At 41.6% G+C, this 22,474-nt stretch overlaps 1 protein-coding gene across 2 annotated transcripts in view; it reads left to right on the top strand.

Annotated features, from left to right (window-relative positions):
• The first annotated feature begins 277 nt into the window (after nucleotides 1-277).
• LOC106603454 (cell surface glycoprotein MUC18) overlaps nucleotides 278-22,474 on the top strand; it is a 101,664-nt gene continuing 79,467 nt past the window's right edge. For both annotated transcript variants that reach the window (XM_014197164.3, XM_045717159.2), the window contains exon 1: nucleotides 278-427. In XM_014197164.3, the coding sequence (XP_014052639.1) occupies nucleotides 364-427 (64 nt within the window). In that variant the 5' untranslated portion in view covers nucleotides 278-363. The remainder of the gene's footprint in view (nucleotides 428-22,474) is intronic.

Genomic DNA, 22,474 nt, shown 5'->3' with positions numbered 1-22,474 from the left:
GGCGAGGAGAGGGACGAAAGCTTGTTACATAAAGATAGCCAAATGAGATACCGTGTTGGCCAAGAGGTGTTATTCCAGGCATAATGTAAACTTACCATCCGTAATTGATATAATTTCTTTCTCCCAAGAAAAATACTCGTGTTTCTCACTAAATACAAAAGGAAAGGGGGAAGGAATTTGGAAATCCAAAATGTTCTCCTACAGACAGTACAATAGAGTAGACGACAGACCTTTTCTGCAACTCCACGCCCTCACCCCCCTCCCTCGCTTTCCTTCCCTGCAGTCCAGACTGGCTCGCGCTCTCCTTGTGCGGGCAAACCAACTAGTTTCATTCTAAGGACTGGATAAGACGAGAGGAACAGCATGGCTTTCCCAAAGAACTCGTTCCTATTGTTGTTTGTTCTTATTTGTTCCCTCAGTTTGAATGGTAAGTAAGACAAATACTGCAATTTTGCTTTGTTTTTGATATTGGGAAACTTTTCTCGAGGGTTTGACAAATGTTTACAACGGTGAGAGTTTGAATGCACTTCGGCATGCATCCCGACTGAGTGAGGGATGCTGTAGCAGCCCAACGTGGCTTTCGATATTAGGCTGTTTTGAATGTAAAGTTTCATTTATTTCAACACAGTCACATTAAAACCAAATAGATTTTAGACTTTTTGTGAAGCCTTGGACAGTAATTAAGCCATAATACACACTTTGAGTCAAGATTTTGTAGCGTATTTCCAGATTCGGGGGAAGCAAGTGTGCAAATATTGAAACGTGAACGGTTGGAGCATACCCTGAGTGAACAACGTATTATGAACACCTGCTCTTTCTATGACATAGGCTGACCAGGTGAATCCATGGGAAAGCTATGATCCCTTATTGATGTCACTTGTTAAATCCACTTCAATCAGTGTAGATGAAGAGGAGGAGACATGTTAAATAATGTTTTTTAAGCCTTGAGACAATTGAGACATGCATTGTGTATGTGTGCCATTCAGAGGGTGAATGGGCAAGACAAAAGATGTAAGTGCCTTTGCACGGGGAATGGTACTAGGTGCCATGCGCACTGGTTTGAGTGTGTCAAGAACTGCAACGCTGCTTGGTTTTTCACGCTAAACAGTTTCCCGTGTGTATCAAGAACGGTCCACCACCTAAAGGACATCCAGCCAACTTGACAACTGTGGGAAGCATTGGAGTCAACATGGGCCAGCATCCATGTGGAACGCTTTTGACACCTTGTAGAGTCCATGGCCCGATGAATTGAGGATGTTCTGAGGGCAAAAGGGGGTGCAACTCATTATTTGGAAGTTGTTTTGGGGAAATTAAAAAGCGTCCATACTTCCAAACGAGTAAAAACCTGCTATAGACAGAGTTAATTGAACATTTTATTGACGTCTCATTTTTAAAATGGTAATTTAAGTGGCCTATTCATTAGGTATAGGCTAAGATTTTAATTACCGTTGCAAAACTGGCATCATGGCGAGTGTGACTATGAAATCACGTTGCCAATTATCACAGCAAATATCCATGCACGTGTTAATTCTGGAATTCTGTGTAAACGATGATGTGTTTTTGCCTTATTAACATAATTCGCTTACCAATATTACCATATGATATGTGTTGGACCGCCAAAGTCCATGGTGCATATTGTTTAATTAAGAGCTGACTGCTGTCAATGGCATATCTCTGTTTTTCATCTCCTGGACCAGGGGCCTTCTTTTAAGTATAAACTATGTTAGGTGTTCACTGTGCCAGCTTTGATAAAAAAATCATAAGAAGCTCCAGGACATAGTTCTGCAGATAAAATATCAGGCATAAACAAGCGCGTATTAGTCACATTTTGACTCTATTCTTTTCCCACAGTTGTGACTAAAAATGCATAGGTTTGGGTTACTGTGGTCATGTGAATGTAAAGTTAGGATATGGTCATCTGACACTGTGTTGTAAATACTTTGCATGAGTATGGTGTGGCCTTCCCTCTCCCTCCACCACTTCACAACAGGACAACACTCACTCTGCCCTGGCCTTATCCCTAATTTTGCCTCCAATCCCTGTTTTTTCCTCTTTTAACCATGTCTTAATTGGGTCACCTCCACTTAATCCTCAGCTCCTCCTCATCCCCTGGGAGATGGGGTAAAGCTGTCTGTTTTGGGATTATTGACTAGAGATAGAGTCTACCCTTGGTCAATCTGGAGCCTCTAAACAGAGACTGTTGTGAGTATGATGCCCCTCCTCATTTAGGCATTTTGAAGGCACTTGTATCTTACATTCTTAAAAGTAGATAACAGCATTTCCATATGAGGAATTCAACAAAATACTTGAAATTATATTGAGCATGCATGCCTAATCTATTCCTGCCTTTTACTGTAACTCAAAAACATGAGGGCATTTCAGGACTAACCATCTATAATCAGACTCCTGAGGTTGGAGATTCTCTAATCAAGTTTTAGAGAACCAAATCATCCAAAAAAATGAAAGTAGTGCTGCTCCCTGAGCAGAGAAATCAGGCCTGTCTTTCTTTGAATGACACAAACGCTGCCGTTATTTATGAGGTTGCATTATATCTCCATATTTCTTGACGCATTGGCCCATTCCCCGCATACATTTTTATATTAATTCAGATTAAGGAAATAATAGACTTCAAATTAAGCCTTCATTCGAATATGGAAGTACATTACTGAATCCGTCCATCATAGGAGCCTCAGTAGGCCTATGCCCACTCAGTGAGCAGCCCACTTCCTGCTTGATGGAGCATCCCCTGACCTCTGCTGATGGAAGCACAATGGGATGCTGTTCCCACTCAGAGACCAGTCTTTGCACACTGCTAGGTTCATCAACAATGGAGCCCTGCTTTTCCTGCAGCTTAATATTCAGAAGTATTACAGTTCTCTAAGTATGTATTCGGGACTGAACTCAGATGACCCAAAATATTAAATTAAAGAAGGCATCTGAAAGGAAGCTTTTAAAACGACTGAAGGAAATTCTATGGACATATTTAAAGCATCTTTGGTAGAGGAAGATGTTCTCTTCACATCTTCAATGATTCCCTCTTCTAGAAAGAGGGGGGAGGGAACGAGAGAGAGAGAGTTTTTCAAGACTGAATATAACCTTAGTTTTGGCAGTGATTATTTTACTGAGGAAAGGAGCCCTCAGCCCTTCTTAAAAATCTATTTTGAAGAGCTCCCCAGATTACACACTATTCATCACGAATGGAAACATTCATGGCATAATAATACACAGCTGCTAGTGGTTCTCTGACATGTACATCTAGATAAGATATAATGCCATTAACCAGAGCCCCTGGCTGAGATATCAACCTGTCACTTTCTGATGGGGGAACTCCGCATGCTCATTAGAGTATAATGCAATTGAATGTTAATCATCACTTGTCACCATATGATGTAATGTCATAGACATCCAACAGGGGGCAGCAAGAGGGTCAATTATTATGGATGGTCTATTAAATTAAATATATAAATATGCTTAATCCTAAAGCAAACTCTCAGGCTCCCAGCAATGTTTCAGATTGATTATTATATTCAAGCCAGGCTTTCTCGCAGAGGAAAAACATTCTATAAAATGAAATCTTTTTTTTTGAGGCCAAGACTGAAAGAACAGAAGTCTGGCTGAACAATGGTATTCTAGCTCCAGCAGCCAGACACTTCTCAATACCATGAGAGCATACTGTACCCATAAGCTCATACCTTTTGTGACTTTCCCCCTCTTTTCTTCACAACTCCTCCGTTAGAGAAGTGAGCAGCTGTGGAAATGGGGTGGATTTGCCGTGTGACGGTCCAGAGGCAGCTGGGATGTGTGCAGCTGTGGGCCTCGTCCATACTGCGTTAGTGCATTAGCCTGAGTGACAGCTAGCCACGGCACATACTCAAACATACTGACTCTTTGTGTTCTTTAGAGAGAGGGTGCTGGCTGAGCCCAGAGGCTTAAAAAAGGGCCTTGAAATAGTGCTGATGATTAGCCGACACCAATACATTAGCCGACACATAACGATAAAGACAATACAGACAAAAATACTTAAAATGTGCATACATTTAAAACATAGACATTATAGATGTATATACAGTTGAAGTCGGAACTTTACATACACCTTAGCCAAATACATTTAAACTCAGTTTTTCACAATTCCTGACATTTAATCCTTGTAAAAATTCCCTGCCTTAGGTCAGTTAGGATCACCACTTTATTTTAAGAATGTGAAATGTCAGAATAATAGTAGAGAGAATGATTTATTTCAGCTTTTATTTCTTTCATCACATTCCCAGTGTGTCAGAAGTTTACATACACTCAAATAGTATTTGGTAGCATTGCCTTTAAATTGTTTAACTTGGGTCAAACGTTACGTGTAGCCTTCCACAAGCTTCCCACAATAAGTTGGGTGAATTTTGGCCCATTCCTCCTGACATAGCTGGTGTAACTGAGTCAGGTTTGTAGGCCTCCTTGCTCGCACACGCTTTTTCAGTTCTGCCCACAAATCTTCCATAGGATTCAGGTCAGGGCTTTGTGATGGCCATTCCAATACCTTGACCTTGTTGTCCTTCAGCCATTTTGCCACAACTTTGGAAGTATGCTTGGGGTCAATGTCCATTTGGAAGACCCATTTGCGACCAAGCTTTAACTTCCTGACTGATGTCTTGAGATGTTGCTTCAATATATCCACATAATTTTCCTACCTCATGGTGCCATCTATTTTGTGAAGTGCACCAGTCCCTCCTGCAGCAAAGCACCCCCACAACATGATGTTGCCACCCCCGTGCTTCACGGTTGGGATGGTGTTCTTCGGCTTGCAAGCCTCCCTCTTTTTCAGACCAGAGGATATTTCTCCAAAAAGTACGATCTTTGTGCAGTTGCAAACCGTAGTCTGGCTTTTTTATGGCAGTTTTGGAGCAGTGGCTTCTTCTTTGCTGAGCGGGCTTTCAGGTTATATTGATATTGGACTCATTTTACTGTGGATATAGATACTTTTGTACCTGTTTCCTCCAGCATCTTCACAAGGTCCTTTGCTGCTGTTCTGGGATTGAGTTGCACATTTCACACCAAAGTACGTTCATCTCTAGGAGACAGAACGCGTCTCCTTCCTGAGCGGTGTGACGGCTGCGTGGTCCCATGGTGTTTATACTTGCGTACTATTGTTTGTACAGAGGAACATGGTACCTTCAGGCGTTTGGAAATTGCTCCCAAGGATGAACCAGACTAGATCTGAATGAAAGAAATAATGTTATTAAATACTTTTTTCTTTACATAGTTGACCAGTCTACCATTTTTTTCTGAGGTCTTGGCTGATTTCTTTTGATTTTCCCATGATGTCAAGCAAAGAGGCACTGAGTTTGAAGGTAGGCCTTGAAATACATCCACAGGTACACCTCCAATTGACTCAAATGATGTCAATTAGCCTATTAGAAGCTTCTAGAGCCATGACATAATTTTCTGGAATTTTCTAAGCTGTTTAAAGGCACAGTCAACTTAGTGTATGTAAACTTCTGACCTACTGGAATTGTGATACAGTGAATTATAAGTTAAATAATCTGTCTGTAAACAATTGTTGGAAAAATGACTTGTCATGCACAAAGTATATGTCCTAACCGACTTGCCAAAACGATAGTTTGTTAACAAGAAATTTGTGGAGTGGTTGAAAAACGAGTTTTAATGACTCCAAGACAAGTGTATGTAAACTTCCGACTTCAACTGTACACTGAGTATACTGACTGTATATATTTACACTACATTACCAAAAGTATGTGGACATGCTCGTCAAACATCTCATTCCAAAATCATGGCCATTAATATGGAGTTGGTCTTCCCTTTGCTGCTATAACAGCCTCCACTTTTCTGGGAAGGCTTTCCACCAGATGTTGGAACATTGCTGCGGGGACTGTGTGTGTGGACACCCCTGCAAATTAGTGGATTTGCCTATTTCAGCCACACCTGTTGCTGACAGGTATATAAGATTGAGAACACAGCCGTGCAATCTCCATAGACAAACATTGGCAGTAGAATGGCCTTACTGAAGAGCTCATTGACTTTCAACGTGGCACTGTCATAGGATTCCAACAAGTCATAGGGTTACAACAAGTCAGTTCATAAAATATCTGCCCTGCTAGAGCTGCCACAGTCAACTGTAAAGGCTGTTATTGTGAAGTGGAAATGTCTAGGAGCAACAACGGCTCAGCTGTGAAGTGGTAGACCACACAAGCTCACAGAACGTAAAAATTGTCAGTCCTCGGTTGCAACACTCACTACCAAGTACCAAACTGCCTCTGGAAGCAACATCAGCACAATAACTGTTCGTCAGGAGCTTCATGAAATGGGTTTCCATGGCTGAGCAGCCGCACACAAGTCTAAGATCACTATGCGCAATGCCAAGTGTCGGCTGGAGTGGTGTGCAGCTTGCCACCATTGGACTCTGGAGCAGTGGAAACGTGTTCTCTGGAGTGATGAATCATGCTTCACCATCGAGGAGACCGACGGATGAATCTGGGTTTGGCGGATGCCAGGAGAACGCAACCTGCCCCAATGCATTGTACCAACTGTAAAGTTTGGTGGAGAAGGAATAATGGTTCGGGGCTGTTTTTCATGGTTTGGGCTAAGCCCTTACTTCCAGTGAAGGGAATTCTTAACGCTACAGGATACAATTACATTCTAGACGATTCTGTGCTTCCAACTTTGTGTCAACAGTTTGGGGAAGGCTTTTTCCTGTTTCAGCATGACAGTGCCCCTGTGCACAAAGCGAGTTCAATACAGAAATGGTTTGTTGAGATCTGTTTGAACTAATAACACACAAACAATTATACGTTTTCATGTCTTTATTGAACACACCGTGTAAACATTCACAGTGCAGGGTGAAAAATGTATGGAAACCCTTGGATTCAATAACTGGTTGACCCTCCTTTGGCAGCAATAACCTCAACCAAACGTTTTCTGTAGTTGCGGATCAGACCTGCACAACGGTCAGGAGGAATTTTGGACCATTCCTCTTTACAAAACTGTTTCAGTTCAGCAATATTCTTGGGATGTCTGGTGTGAACTGCTCTCTTGAGGTCATGCAACAGCATCTCAATCGAAGGTCAGGACACTGACAGGGCCACTCCAGAAGGCGTATTGTCTTCTGTTGAAGCCATTCTGTTGTTGATTTACTTCTGTGTTTTGGGTCGTTGTCCTGTTGCATCACCCAACTTCTGCTGAGCTTCAATTGGCAGACAGATAGCCTAACATTCTCCTGCAAAATGTCTTGATAAACTTGGGAATTACATTTTCCGTCGATGATAGCAAGCTGTCCAGGCCCTGAGGCAGCAAAGTAGCCCCAAACCATGATGTTTCCTCCACCATACTTTACAGTTGGGATCAGGTTTTGATGTTGGTGTGCTGTGCCTTTTTTCCTCCTCACATAGTGTTGTGTGTTCCTTCCAAACAACTCAACTGTAGTTTCATCTGTCCATAGAATATTTTGCCAGTAGTGCTGTGGAACATCCAGGTGCACTTTGGCAAACTTCAGACCTGCAGCAATGTTTTTTGGACAGCAGTTGCTTCTTCCGTGGTGTCCTCCCATAAACACCATTCTTGTTTAGTGTTTTATGTATCGTAGACTCGTCAACAGAGACGTTAGCGTGTTCCAGAGATTTCTGTAAGTCTTTAGCTGACACTCTAGGATTCTTCTTAATGTCATTGAGCATGCTGTGCTCTAGCAGTCATCTTTACAGGATGGCAACTCCTAGGGAAAGTAGCAAAAGTGATGAACTTTCTCAATTTATAGACAATTTGTCTTACTGTGAACTGATGAACATCAAGGCTTTTTAGAGATACTTTTGTAACCCTTTCCAGCTTTATGCAAGTCAATGATTCTTAATCTTAGGTCTAAGATCTTTTTTGTTCGAGGCATGGTTCACATCAGGCAATGCTTCTTGTGAATAGCAAACTCACATTTTGTGAGTGTTTTCTATCGGGCAAAGCAGCTCTAACCAACATCTCCAATCTCGGCTCATTGATTGGACTACAGGTTAGCTGATTCCAATTAGCATTTGGAGAAGTCATCAGCTTAGAAGTTCACATACAGTGGGGAGAACAAGTATTTGTTACACTGCCTATTTTGCAGGTTTTCCTACTTACAAAGCATTTTGTAAGGTGTTCTTTGGGTTGTATTCATCCTTCTTCTTCCTCCAAACACGGCGAGTGGAGTTTAGACCAAAAAGCTATATTTTTGTCTCATCAGACCACATGACCTTCTCCCATTCCTCCTCTGGATCAACCAGATGGTCATTGGCAAACTTCAGACGGGCCTGGACATGTGCTGGCTTGAGCAGGGGGACCTTGCGTGCACTGCAGGATTTTAATCCATGACGGCGTAGTGTGTTACTAATGGTTTTCTTTGAGACTGTGGTCCCAGCTCTCTTCGGGTCATTGACCAGGTCCTGCCGTGTAGTTCTGGGCTGATCCCTCACCTTCCTCATGATCATTGATGCCCCACGAGGTGAGATCTTGCATGGAGCCCCAGACCGAGGGTGATTGACCGTCATCTTGAACTTCTTCCATTTTCTAATAATTGCGCCAACAGTTGTTGCCTTCTCACCAAGCTGCTTGCCTATTGTCCTGTAGCCCATCCCAGCCTTGTGCAGGTCTACAATTTCATCCCTGATGTCCTTACACAGCTCTCTGGTCTTGGCTATTGTGGAGAGGTTGGAGTCTGTTTGATTGAGTGTGTGGACAGGTGTATTTTATACAGGTAATGAGTTCAAACAGGTGCAGTTAATACAGGTAATGAGTGGAGAACAGGAGGGCTTCTCAAAGAAAAACTAACAGGTCTGTGAGAGCCGGAATACTTACTGGTTGGTAGGTGATCAAATACTTATGTCATGCAATAAAATGCAAATTAATTACTTAAAAATCATACAATGTGATTTTCTGGATTTTTGTTTTAGATTCCGTCTCTCACAGTTGAAGTGTACCTATGATAAAAATTACAGACCTCACATGCTTTGTAAGTATGAAAACCTGCAAAATCGGCAGTGTATCAAATACTTGTTCTCCCCACTGTACTTATTCCAACATACACTGAATGTTTAAATGATTTATTCAATATAGACAAGGAAAATACAATAATTTCTGTGTTATTAGTTGAAGCACACTATGTGTGTCTATTGTTGTAACTTAGATGAAGATCAGATCAAATTTGATGACCAATTTATGCAGAAATCCAGGTATTTCCAAAGGTTTCACATATGTTTTATTGCCACTGTATGTATTTGTATATATGTATACAAAAAAATAAAGGGAACACTTAAGCAACACATCCTAGATCTGAATGAAAGAAATAATGTTATTAAATAATTTTTTCTTTACATAGTTGAATGTGCTGACAACAAAATCACACAAAAATAATCAATGGAAATCCAATTTATCAACCCATGGAGGTCTGGATTTGGAGTCACACTCAAAATTGAAGTGGAAAACCACACTACAGGCTGATCCAACTTTGATGTAATGTCCCTAAAACAAGTCAAAATGAGGCTCAGTAGTGTGTGTGGCCTCCACGTGCCTGTATGACCTCCCTACAACGCCTGGGCATGCTCTTGATGAGGTGGCGGATGGTCTCCTGAGGGATCTCCTCCCAGACCTGGACTAAAGCATCCGCCAACTCCTGGACAGTCTGTGGTGCAACGTGGCGTTGGTGGATGGTGCGAAACATGATGTCCCAGATGTGCTCAATTGGATTCAGGTCTGGGGAACGGGTGGGCCAGTCCATAGCATCAATGCCTTCCTCTTGCAGGAACTGCTGACACACTCCAGCCACATGAGGTCTAGCATTGTCTTGCATTAGGAGGAACCCAGGGCCAACCGCACCAGCATATGGTCTCACAAGGGGTCTGAGGATCTCATCTCGGTACCTAATGGCAGTCAGGCTACCTCTGGCGAGCACATGGAGGGCTGTGCGGCCCCCCAAAGAAATGCCACCCCACACCATGACTGACCCACCGCCAAACCGGTCATGCTGGAGGATGTTGCAGGCAGCAGAACGTTCTCCACGGCGTCTCCAGACTCTGTCACGTGCTCAGTGTGAACCTGCTTTCATCTGTGAAGAGCACAGGGCGCCAGTGGCGAATTTGCCAATCTTGGTGTTCTCTGGCAAATGCCAAACGTCCTGCATGGTGTTGGCCTGTAAGCACAACCCCCACCTGTGGACGTTGGGCCCTCATACCACCCTCATGGAGTCTGTTTCTGACCGTTTGAGCAGACACATGCACATTTGTGGCCTGCTGGAGGTCATTTTGCAGGGCTCTGGCAGTGCTTCTCCTGCTCCTCCTTGCACAAAGGCAGAGGTAGCGGTCCTGCTGCTGGGTTGTTGCCCTCCTACGGCCTCCTCCACGTCTCCTGATGTACTGGCCTGTCTCCAGGTAGCGCCTCCATGCTCTGGACACTACGCTGACAGACACAGCAAACCTTCTTGCCACAGCTCGCATTGATGTGCCATCCTGGATGAGCTGCACTACCTGAGCCACTTGTGTGGGTTGTAGACTCCGTCTCATGCTACCACTAGAGTGAAAGCACCGCCAGCATTCAAAAGTGACCAAAACATCAGCCAGGAAGCATAGGAACTGAGAAGTGGTCTGTGGTCCCCACCTGCAGAACCACTCCTTTATTGGGGGTGTCTTGCTAATTGCCTATAATTTCCACCTGTTGTCTATTCCATTTGCACAACAGCATGTGAAATTTATTGTCAATCTGTGATGCTTCTTAAGTGGACAGTTTGATTTCACAGAAGTGTGATTGACTTGGAGTTACATTGTGTTGTTTAAGTGTTCCCTTTATTTTTTATATATATATATATACACAAAATTATGTGGACACTCCTGCAAATGAGTGGATTTGCCTATTTCAGCCACACCCGTTGCTGACAAGTGTATAAGATAGAGCACACAGCCATGCAATCTCCATAGACAAACATTGGCAGTAGAATAGCCTTACTGAAGAGCTCAGTGACTTTCAACGTGGCACCGTCATAGGATGCCACCTTTCCAACAAATCAGTTCGTAAAATTCTGCCTTGCTTGAGCTGCAGCGGTCAACTGTAAGTGCTGTTACTGCCCCAATGCATAGTACCAAATGTAAAGTTTGGTGGAGGAGGAGTGTGTGTGTATATATATACATATATATATACACACACATTTACATACACACATACACTCATTACCGGTCATACACACACACTACCTACTCATTCAAGGGTTTTTCTTTATTTTTACTATTTTCTACATTGTAGAATAATTGTGAATACATCAAAACTATGAAATAACAGATATGGAATCATGTAGTAACCAAAAAACTGTTAAACATATCAAAATATATTCAAATAGCCACAAATGTACTTTTAACAAGGCACACCTGTTAACCTCTTGGGGCTAGGTGGGACGCTAGCGTGCCACCCGTGGTGCACTCCATCAACAGCAGGTGCATTTCAAGAGCGGCAAATTTGAATCCAAATAAATGTCAAAATTCAAATTTTTCAAAAATACAACTATTTTACACCATTTGAAAGATAAACATCTCCTTAATCTAACCACGTTTTACGATTTCAAAAAGGTTTTACGGCGAAAGCATAAATTTAGAGTATGTTAGGACAGTACATTTACAAGAGTTGTGTGTAATGTTTTGTCAAGTCAAAGACAGGGTCACCAAAACCATAAAACCAGCTAAAATGATGCACTAACCTTTTACAATCTCCATCAGATGACACTCCTAGGACATTATGTTAGACAATGCATGCATTTTTAGTTCTATCAAGTTCATATTTATATCCAAAAACAGCGTTTTACTATGGCATTGATGTTGAGGAAATCGTTTCCCTCCAATAACCGGCAGTCAAGTCAGCGTCACAAATTAAATAATTAAAATTAGAAAACATTGGTAAAATATTATATTGTCATTTAAAGAATTATAGATTTACATCTCTTGAACTCAATCAACTTGCCAGATTTAAAAATAACCTTACTGGGAAATCACACTTTGCAATAATCTGAGCACTGCGCCCAGAAAAATACGCGTTGCGATACAGACTAGACGTCATGTTGGGGAGATCTAAAATCGAAAATACTATGTAAATAATCCATTACCTTTGATTCTCTTCATCAGATGTCACTTCCAGGTATCACAGGTCCATAACGAATGTAGTTTTGTTCAAAAAAGCTCATCATTTATGTCCAAAAATCTCCGTCTCGTTAGCACATGATGTAAGCCAGCCGGACTTCTCGTCATGAACGAGGGGAAAAAATATATTTCCGTTCGTTCAAACATGTCAAACGTTGTATAGCATAAATCATTAGGGCCTTTTTTAACCAGAACATGAATAATATTCAAGGTGGACGAATGCATACTCTTTTATAACGTATTGGAACGAGGGTACCCAACATGAACTCGCGCGCCAGGTGTCTAATGGGACATCATCGTTCCATGGCTCTTGTTCGGTCAGATCTCCCTCCAGAAGACTCAAAACACTTTGTAAAGGCTGGTGACATCTAGTGGAAGCAATAGGAAGTGCCAAAATATTCCTAAGCCCCTGTGTTTTTCAATGGGATAGGTTTAAAGTCAATACAACACATCAGGTATCCACTTCCTGTCAGAAAATGTCTCAGGGTTTTGCCTGCCAAATGAGTTCTGTTATACTCACAGACACCATTCAAACAGTTTTAGAAACTTTAGAGTGTTTTCTATCCATATATAATAAGTATATGCATATTCTAGTTACTGGGTAGGATTAGTAACCAGATTAAATCGGGTACATTTTTTTTATCCAGACGTGCAAATGCTGCCCCCTAGACCCAACAGGTTAATTAAAATGCATTCCAGGTGACTACCTCATGGAAGCTGGTTGAGAGAATGCCAAGAGTGTGCAAAGCTGTCATCAAGGCAAAGGGTGGCTATAATTTTATTTGTTTAACACTTTTCTGGTTTCTGCATGATTCCATATGTGTTATTTCATAGTTTTGATGTCTTCACTATTATTCTACAATGGGCTTGAATGAAAGAGCGGGAAGACTGAGGAACAAAGGGAGAAGCTAAGCTTTCGTAAATACATTATCTTATGTATTCTAAATTACCGCCCATTTGGAAAAGGAAAATGCAATAAATATTTACTCTGAGCTGTGCTTCGGTAGGTTGGTCGTAGATGCTGGTCGTGTTGGCCAACAGAGATCATGCTGTCCTCGGAAGAATGTCTCTGGTGGTAAATTGGATACGTTGTAGTATCTTCATTGTGTGTTAGACTGGATACGTCATCCATCCTTTCCTAGCCCATGTTTACAGCTGCTGTTGCTAACTCAATGGCTAGGATGTCTCACTTCTTTAGTGAATAAGAGTTCAAAGTTCATACCATTCACAACCAAAGCTCACGCTGAGGTTGGCTTAGTTCTGTAGTTGACATGTTAGTCCTTTTTAATGTATGGACCGTCATCCTATCGTCCTCGGAACAGGAGGTTACATTTTCGTCAAGGGCTTATATAGTGGAGGGAGAGAAGGGTGTGTTTCATAGTTTATAACCCATGTCTCTTCACAGGGGAGGGCCACTGATTGAGCAGGGCTCTAACCTTATGAAAACCCAATTCTCTCATTTGGAAGCTAAAATTACATTTAATCTTTTCACAAATAGCTTCATATTCAAACATTTAAATTGCACAACAATTCCATGTGAATCTGAAAGCTATAATGTGTAGACTTTCCCAGATACAGTTTATGTCGTCCTGTCATCAGTCATAATGTCTCAGATGACAACCGAACTGATATCATATTCATTAAGTACCAACGCATATTTTCAACTGGTTCTATTACCGAAATATGGTTCCTTTCCCCCCACTTTTTTGATGTTCCCAGACTCTCTATGTTTAACAAAGGCTATTCAAGAGTCCTTCAGTAGAGTCAGAGAGAGAGAGAAGGGAGAAAGGTTTTTATGGGGGGGGTCATGAACCTTACCTACAGGCCAACGTCATGACAGGTGTGTGTACATACAATTACTGATAGAAATACTGACTAAAAGGTATTGGTGGAAAATATGCTCTTGAACTGATATTCGATTTAGAGTAGAGCTTAAAAAGTGTCATCTGCTTGCACTGTGTCTCAGTAGACTTTTTTGGCCAAGCCATGCAGTTTACATTCCCAGTTGCTTTTTGCTTGGTGCTGGGACTCCAACTTTACCAAAACATTAATTGAACCTTTAAACTTCCGATCATTTATTCTGATTGACCTTAAATGTCCAGAGCCCTGACAGCTGCATTCAGGAGCTCAGACGACCATGACACCTCTCATTCTGGAGACTCATTGATCAAGGCCAAAGAGCCATGGAGTTAGGTCCTGAGCCTTGCTGTGCTAAGCCCCCCTGAGCAATGATGAGGTGAGACAGGACCATGGTGCCCGGGGGAAGTGCCAAAACGGTCCACCCCCTCTGCACCATTTGAAGTTGTTCACTGAAGGGTGGACCAAAACAATGAGTAGGGGCTTCTATGGGCCCCAGGTTGCTCCACCCAGGCTTTGATTAGAGGAGGGGGGGTCTTCCTAATCCGAAGTGTATCTAGACCTGTATATAGGGGGTCTAGAGGCTGTGTGCTGATCTGAAGAAAGTCTTGGTTTGTTTTGATTCAGTTTCTTTAGTGGAGCTCTTTCATTGATTATGGTTACATACCCATGGCTTTAGATTTTGGTTGGACGTCTTTGCCACGTTGTTAAAAAATAAAACAGGCACAGACAGGTATATCAAAGAGGCATTCAGCAACCAGTGCATGAGCAGGCATCCACCCTGGGCCTGAGCTGAGGGCTTTGCCATACATACAGTATCTCCAGACTGTGGATTATTAATCTTAATGTGGGTTTTCATATTGAACAGTTGCTCTATATAAAGTGATTAGAATTATTCCTGCCCTCTTGGAGGGAATTCCTCAGCATTGACTTATTCGTGCCAGAAAACAGTAAAAAAAAAACTCCTCTTGAGATTAACCGTTTTATTCAGGGCATCTCTTTCATCAGAATGGAATGTGTTAGACCCAGGGGAGAACGACTGCTCCCTCTCATTGAAGCGCGGAAGTTCAATGCCGACCGTGGTACTGCAGGCATTGTTTGCAGAAAACAGCATCCCCCATTATAGGGAATGTGATCTTGGATGGCAATCCTCGTGTAAAAAGATAAATGAATTAAAAGTGAATCATGGTACCAATAATTGCTTTTAATACACCAGATATATGTCCTTCAACCAATTATTTTCTAATCACACACAGAATAAATGTTAGTTTAGTTGCTAATAATTTAGTTGCTAATGGCAGCCTGCAATACCGCGGTCGGCCTTCAACTGGAGTTACTCAATGAGAGGAGGCAGCACTGAGCTAGCCTGCAACATCACTTCCTGGAGTAGCTCAAAATGCGCATATTATGTCTCCATGAGACACCATATTAACAGACTTCATTTGAGCTCCCGAGTGGCACAGCGGTCTAAGGCACTGCATCACATTGCTAGAGGCATCACTACAGACCCTGGCTCTGATTCAGAGGGGTTGGGTTAAATTCGGAAGACACATTTCAGTTGAATACATTCAGTTGGACAACTGACTATGTATCCCCCTTTCCCTTTGGTTCGATCCCGGGCTGTATCACAACTGGCCGCTGCCATCCGTTCTATTGGCCAACGTGCAATAATTGGAAAATAAAATCGATGACCTACGATCAGGATTATCCTACCAGCGGGACATTAACCTTTTCACACGTTCCAACACACTGGTGTGAGTGATCATTCTACAGTGGTCCCTGTAGAGTACGATCAAACCGGTGTGAACTCTTGGCTGACATAAACTACGATATGAATTAGCTAATAGAAATTACTATTTATAATTAACCTCTCTGGGCTAGGCGGGACGAATTCGTCCCACCTACGTAACAGCCACTTGCAGCCTGTGGCGCGATTTTCAAAACCTTAAAAATCCTATTACTTCAATTTCTCAAACATATGACTATTTTACAGCTATTTAAAGACAAGACTCTCGTTAATCTAACCACACTGTCCGATTTCAAAAAGGCTTTACAACGAAAGCAGAGTACCAAGCCAGAAATAATCAGACACCCATTTTTCAAGACAGCATATAATGTCACCAAAACCCAGAAGACAGCTAAATGCAGCACTCACCTTTGATGATCTTCATCAGATGACAACCCTAGGACATTATGTTATACAATACATGCATGTTTTGTTCAATCAAGTTCATATTTATATCAAAAACCAGCTTTTTACATTAGCATGTGACGTTCAGAACTAGCATACCCCCGCAAACTTCCGGGGAATTCGCTAACATTTTACTAAATTACTCACGATAAACGTTCACAAAAAGCATAACAATTATTTTAAGAATTATAGATACAGACCTCCTCTATGCACTCGATATGTCCGATTTTAAAATAGCTTTTTGGTGAAAGCACATTTTGCAATATTCTAAGTACATAGCCCAGGCATCACGGGCTCGCTATTTAGACACCCGGCAAGTTTAGCACTCACCATAATCATATTTACTATTCTAAAAGTTTCATTACCTTTTGTTGTCTTCGTCAGAATGCACACCCAGGACTGCTACTTCAATAACAAATGTTGGTTTGGTCCAAAATAATCCATCGTTATATCCGAATAGCGGCGTTTTGTTCGTGCGTTCCAGACACTATCCGAAATGGTAAAGAAGTGTCGCGCGCATGGCGCAATTCGTGACAATAAAATTCTAAATATTCCATTACCGTACTTCGAAGCATGTCAACCGCTGTTTAAAATCAATTTTTACGCCATTTTTCTCGTAGAAAAGCGATAATATTCCGACAGGGAATCTCCTTTTCGGCAAACAGAGGAAAAAATCACAAAGGCGGGGGCGGTCGGGTCACGCGCATAAGCCCAGAGTCCCTTGATCGGCCACTTGAGAAAGGCGATAATGTGTTTCAGCCTGGGGCTGGAATGACGACATTCTGTTTTTTCCCGGGCTCTGAGCGCCTATGGACGACGTGGGAAGTGTCACGTTAGAGCAGAGATCCTTAGTAAAAGATAGAGATGGAAAAGAAGTTCAAGAAATGGTCAGACAGGCCACTTCCTGTAAAGGAATCTCTCAGGTTTTGACCTGCCATTTGAGTTCTGTTATACTCACAGACACCATTCAAACAGTTTTAGAAACTTTAGGGTGTTTTCTATCCATATGTAATAAGTATATGCATATTCTAGTTACTGGGTAGGAGTGGTAACCAGATTAAATCGGGTATGTTTTTTATCCAGCCGTGTCAATACTGCCCCCTAGCCCTAACAGGTTAATCACATCACGGGTGAGCTCACCATTGATCGAAATAATTGAGTAAAACACTTTCTAGAAATCGAAAGTAATCCGACGATGGGTAGTTTCTGCACGCTGCCATGCTTTTTTTCTCTCACAGAAACCAAAGATAATAAGAGAAGACAAGATGAGTTTGGTCTGTTTATAGTATGCATGTTGAATGGGGTGTGTCGTCTACCATCGTTCACATCCCTCCATTCACTTCCAAAAGTTCTCAAAAAATGTGTGAACCCTTACTCACCTTATTTTGTTATAACATCTTGGTCCAACAGACGATTACGTGAAAACCAGAATGCATTGTATGTCAACAAACATGGCTCCACACACAGCTGGAATTAGCTTAGCTCATCATACATCTGTACAACCTTCAAAAAAGTATTTAACACACATAATATGTGCCCATTACAATCTATGCAAGAATCGGAATGCATGATTTGTCACCGGAACTTGAAAACATGTGAATAAAACAGTAAATATATTTATAATTACCACCCTAAACATTTTCTCATAGTGATTTATTGATACAAGTGGCGCGTGCTGGCAGTCAATCAAATCAAATTTTATTGGTCACATACACATGGTTAGCAGATGTTAATGCGAGTGTAGCAAAATGCTTGTACAGTTGAAGTCAAAAGTTTACATACACCTCAGCCAAATACATTTAAATTCAATTTTTCAAACATTCCTGACATTTAATCCTTGTAAAAGTTCCCTGTCTTAGGTCAGTTAGGATCACCAGTTTATTTTAAGAATGTGAAATGTCAGAATAATAGTAGAGAGAATGATTTATTCCAGCTTTAATTTCTTTCATCACATTCCCAGTGGGTCAGAAGTTTACATACACTCAATTAATATTTGGTAGCATTGCCTTTAAATTGTTTAACTTGGGTCAACCGTTTTGGGTAGCCTTCCACAAGCTTCCCACAATAAGTTGGGTGAATTTTGGCCCATTCCTCCTGACAGAGCTGGTGTAACTGAGTCAGGTTTGTAGGCCTCCTCGCATACGCTTTTGCAGTTCTGCCCACAAACTTTCTATAGCATTGAGGTCAGGGCTTTGTGATGGCCACTCCAATACCTTGACTTTGTTGTCCTTAACCTGTTGGGGTGTAGGGGGGCAGTATTTTCACGGCCGGATGAAAAACGTACCCAATTTAAACAGGTTACTACTCTGGCCCAGAAACTAGAATATGCATATTATTAGTAGATTTGGATAGAAAACACTCTGGAGTTCCTAAAACTGTTTGAATGGTGTCTGTGAGTATAACAGAACTCATATGGCAGGCAAAAACCTGAGAAAAAGTCAACCAGGAAGTGGAGGATCTGAGAATTGTAGTTCTTCTTTCTAGTCCCTTTCGAAACTACAGTATCTGTGGGGTTACGTTGCACTTCCTAAGGCTTCCATTGGCTGTCAAAAGCCTTCAGAAAGTTGTTTCAGCATTCTCCTGTCACTGGCCAGATAATAGGAGCTCAGTAACTGAGTGGACTGCCTGGCAACAAAGGGATAGGATATGCGCGGTCCCGCGAGCGCGCTGTTCCTTCTTTTTCTCCTTGAATGAATACGCTATTGTCCGGTTGGAATATTATCGCAATTTTGCGTTAACCTCTCTAGGCTAGGCGGGACGAATTCGTCCCACCTACGTAACAGCCACTGCCAGCCTGTGACGCGATTTTCAAAACCTTAAAAATCCTATTACTTCAATTTCTCAAACATATGACTATTTTACAGCCATTTAAAGACAAGACTCTCGTTAATCTAACCACACTGTCAGATTTCAAAAAGGCTTTACAACGAAAGCAAAACATTAGATTATGTCAGCAGAGTACCAAGCCAGAAATAATCAGACACCCATTTTTCAAGCCAGCATATAATGTCACCAAAACCCAGAAGACAGCTAAATGCAGCACTCACCTTTGATGATCTTCATCAGATGACAACCCTAGGACATTATGTTATACAATACATGCATGTTTTGTTCAATCAAGTTCATATTTATATCAAAAACCAGCTTTTTACATTAGCATGTGACGTTCAGAACTAGCATACCCCCAGCAAACTTCTGGGGAATTCGCTAACATTTTACTAAATTACTCACGATAAATGTTCACAAAAAGCATAACAATTATTTTAAGAATTATAGATACAGACCTCTATGCACTCGATATGTCCGATTTTAAAATAGCTTTTTGGTGAAAGCACATTTTGCAATATTCTAAGTACATAGCCCAGGCATCACGGGCTCGCTATTTAGACACCCGGCAAGTTTAGCACTCACCATAATCATATTTACTATTCTAAAAGTTTGATTACCTTTTGTTGTCTTCGTCAGAATGCACACCCAGGACTGCTACTTCAATAACAAATGTTGGTTTGGTCCAAAATAATCCATCGTTATATCCGAATAGCGGCGTTTTGTTCGTGCGTTCCAGACACTATCCGAAATGGTAAAGAAGTGTCGCGCGCATGGTGCAATTCGTGACAATAAAATTCTAAGTATTCCATTACCGTACTTCGAAGCATGTCAACCGCTGTTTAAAATCAATTTTTACGACATTTTTCTCGTAGAAAAGCGATAATATTCCGACAGGGAATCTCCTTTTCGGCAAACAGAGGAAAAAATCCCAAAGGCGGGGGCGGTCGGGGTCACGCGCATAAGCCCAGTGTCCCTTGATCGGCCACTTGAGAAAGGCGATAATGTGTTTCAGCCTGGGGCTGGAATGACGACATTCTGTTTTTTCCCGGGCTCTGAGCGCCTATGGACGACGTGGGAAGTGTCACGTTAGAGCAGAGATCCTTAGTAAATGATAGAGATGGAAAAGAAGTTCAAGAAATGGTCAGACAGGCCACTTCCTGTAAAGGAATCTCTCAGGTTTTGACCTGCCATTTGAGTTCTGTTATACTCACAGACACCATTCAAACAGTTTTAGAAAATTTAGGGTGTTTTCTATCCATATGTAATAAGTATATGCATATTCTAGGTACTGGGTAGGAGTGGTAACCAGATTAAATCGGGTATGTTTTTTATCCAGCCGTGTCAATACTGCCCCCTATCCTAAACAGGTTAAAAATACCATAAAGATTGATTTTAAACAGCGTTTGACATGCTTCTAAGTACGGTAATGGAACATTTTGACCTTTCGTCTCTGGTACCACGCTCGCGCGTTATGCTTTTGGATAGTGCTCTGAACGCACAAACAAAACGGAGGTATTTGGACATAAATATGGATTATTTCAAACAAAAACAACATTTCTTGTGGAAGTATCAGTCCTGGGAGTGCATTCTGACGAAGATCAGCAAAGGTAAGAGAATATTTCTAATACTAATTCTGAGTTTAGGTGGCCCTGAACTTGGCGGGTGTCTGTATAGCTTGCTGTGATGGCTGAGCTATATACTCAGAATATTGAAAAATGTGCTTTCTCCGTAAAACTATTTTAAAATCTGACACAGCGGTTGCATCCAGGAGTAGTCTATCTATAATTCTTTAAATAATTGTTATATATTTTGTCAACGTTTATGATGAGTATTTTTATAAATTGATGTGCACATTCACCGGTAGTTTTGGTGGGAATACATTTTCTAAACATCACGCGCCAATGTAAAATGCTGTTTTTCGATATAAATATGAACTTTATCGAACAAAACATACATGTATTGTGTAACATAATGTCCTAGGAGTGTCATCTGATGAAGATCGTCAAAGGTTAGTGCTTCATTTAGCTGTGTTTTGGGTTTTATTGACACATGTCCTTGCTTGGAAAATGGCTGTGTGATTATTTTTGTCTATGTACTCTCCTAACATAATCTAATGTTTTGCTTTCGCTGTAAAGCCTTTTTGAAATCAGACAATGTGGTTACATCAAGGAGAAGTGTATCTTTAAAATGGTGTAAAATAGTTGTATGTTTGAGAAAGTTGAATTATAACATTTTGTTGTTTTTGAATTTGCCGCCCTGATATTTCACTGGCTGTGTCCCGCAGGTGGGACGCTAGCGTCCCACGTAGCCCATAGAAGTTAAGCCATTTTACCACAACTTTGGAAGTATGCTTGGGATCATTGTACATTTGGAAGAATCATTTGCGACTAATCTTTATCTTTCTGACTGATGTCTTGAGATGTTGCTTCAATATATCCACATCATTTTCCTACCTCATGATGCCATCTATTTTGTGAAGTGCACCACACCCTCCTGCAGCAAAGCACCCCCACAACATGATGCTGCCACCCCTGTGCTTCACGGTTTGGATGGTGTTCTTCGGCTTGCAAGCCACCTCTTTTCCTCCAAACATAACGATGGTCATTATGGCCAAACAGGACATTTCTCCAAAAAGTGTGATCTTTGTCCCCATGTGCAGTTGCAAACCGTAGTCTGGCTTTTTTTATGGCGGTTTTGGAGCAGTGGCTTTTTCCTTGCTGAGAGAGATACTTTTGTACCTGTTTCCTCCAGCATCTTCACAAGGTCCTTTGCTGTTGTTCTGGGATTGATTTGCACTTTTTTGCACCAAAGTACGTTCTTCTCTAGGAGACAGAACGTGTCTCCTTCCTGAGTGGTATGACAGCTGCCTGGTCCCATGGTGTTTATACTTGCGTAGTATTGTTTGTACAGATGAACGTGGTACCTTCAGGCGTTTGGAAATTTCTCCCAAGGATGAACCAGACTTGTGGAGGTCTTGGCTGATTTTTCTGAGGTCTTGGCTGATTTCTTTTGATTTTCCCATGATGTCAAGAAAAGAGGCACTACGGTAGGCCTTGAAATACTTGCCAAAACTCTAGTTTGTTAACAAGAAATTTGTGGAGTGGTTGAAAAATTAGTTTTAATGACTCCAACCTAAGTGTATGTAAACTTCCGACTTCAACTGTAACCTCTAACTCCCACTCTGAGCCATTCAGTGTTGTTGTTTATGTATGTAGCTAGTGAGCTAAGCTGTAGCATTAGCAATGTCTTTCAAAAGGAGACAACGCGGAAATTCTGGAGATTTTTTAAAATTCTGACAATGAGTCTGAGAATGAAAGTCCGGAATCAGATTCTGAAAGTGACAGTTAGGAGCTGCCCCCCAACCTTGTAGCCATTGAGAACCCTGAATCTGAGGACCCCTTGTCCACTGACGAAGTCCCAGGTCCCTTTGAAGATGCTGGTGGTGATGGAGGCAGACCGA

The sequence above is a fragment of the Salmo salar genome, chromosome 04 (genome assembly GCF_965601325.2).
Source record: "Salmo salar chromosome 04, fSalSal1, whole genome shotgun sequence".
Classification (NCBI taxonomy): Eukaryota; Metazoa; Chordata; class Actinopteri; order Salmoniformes; family Salmonidae; genus Salmo; species Salmo salar.
This window is presented reverse-complemented; position numbering and strand designations above follow the sequence as displayed.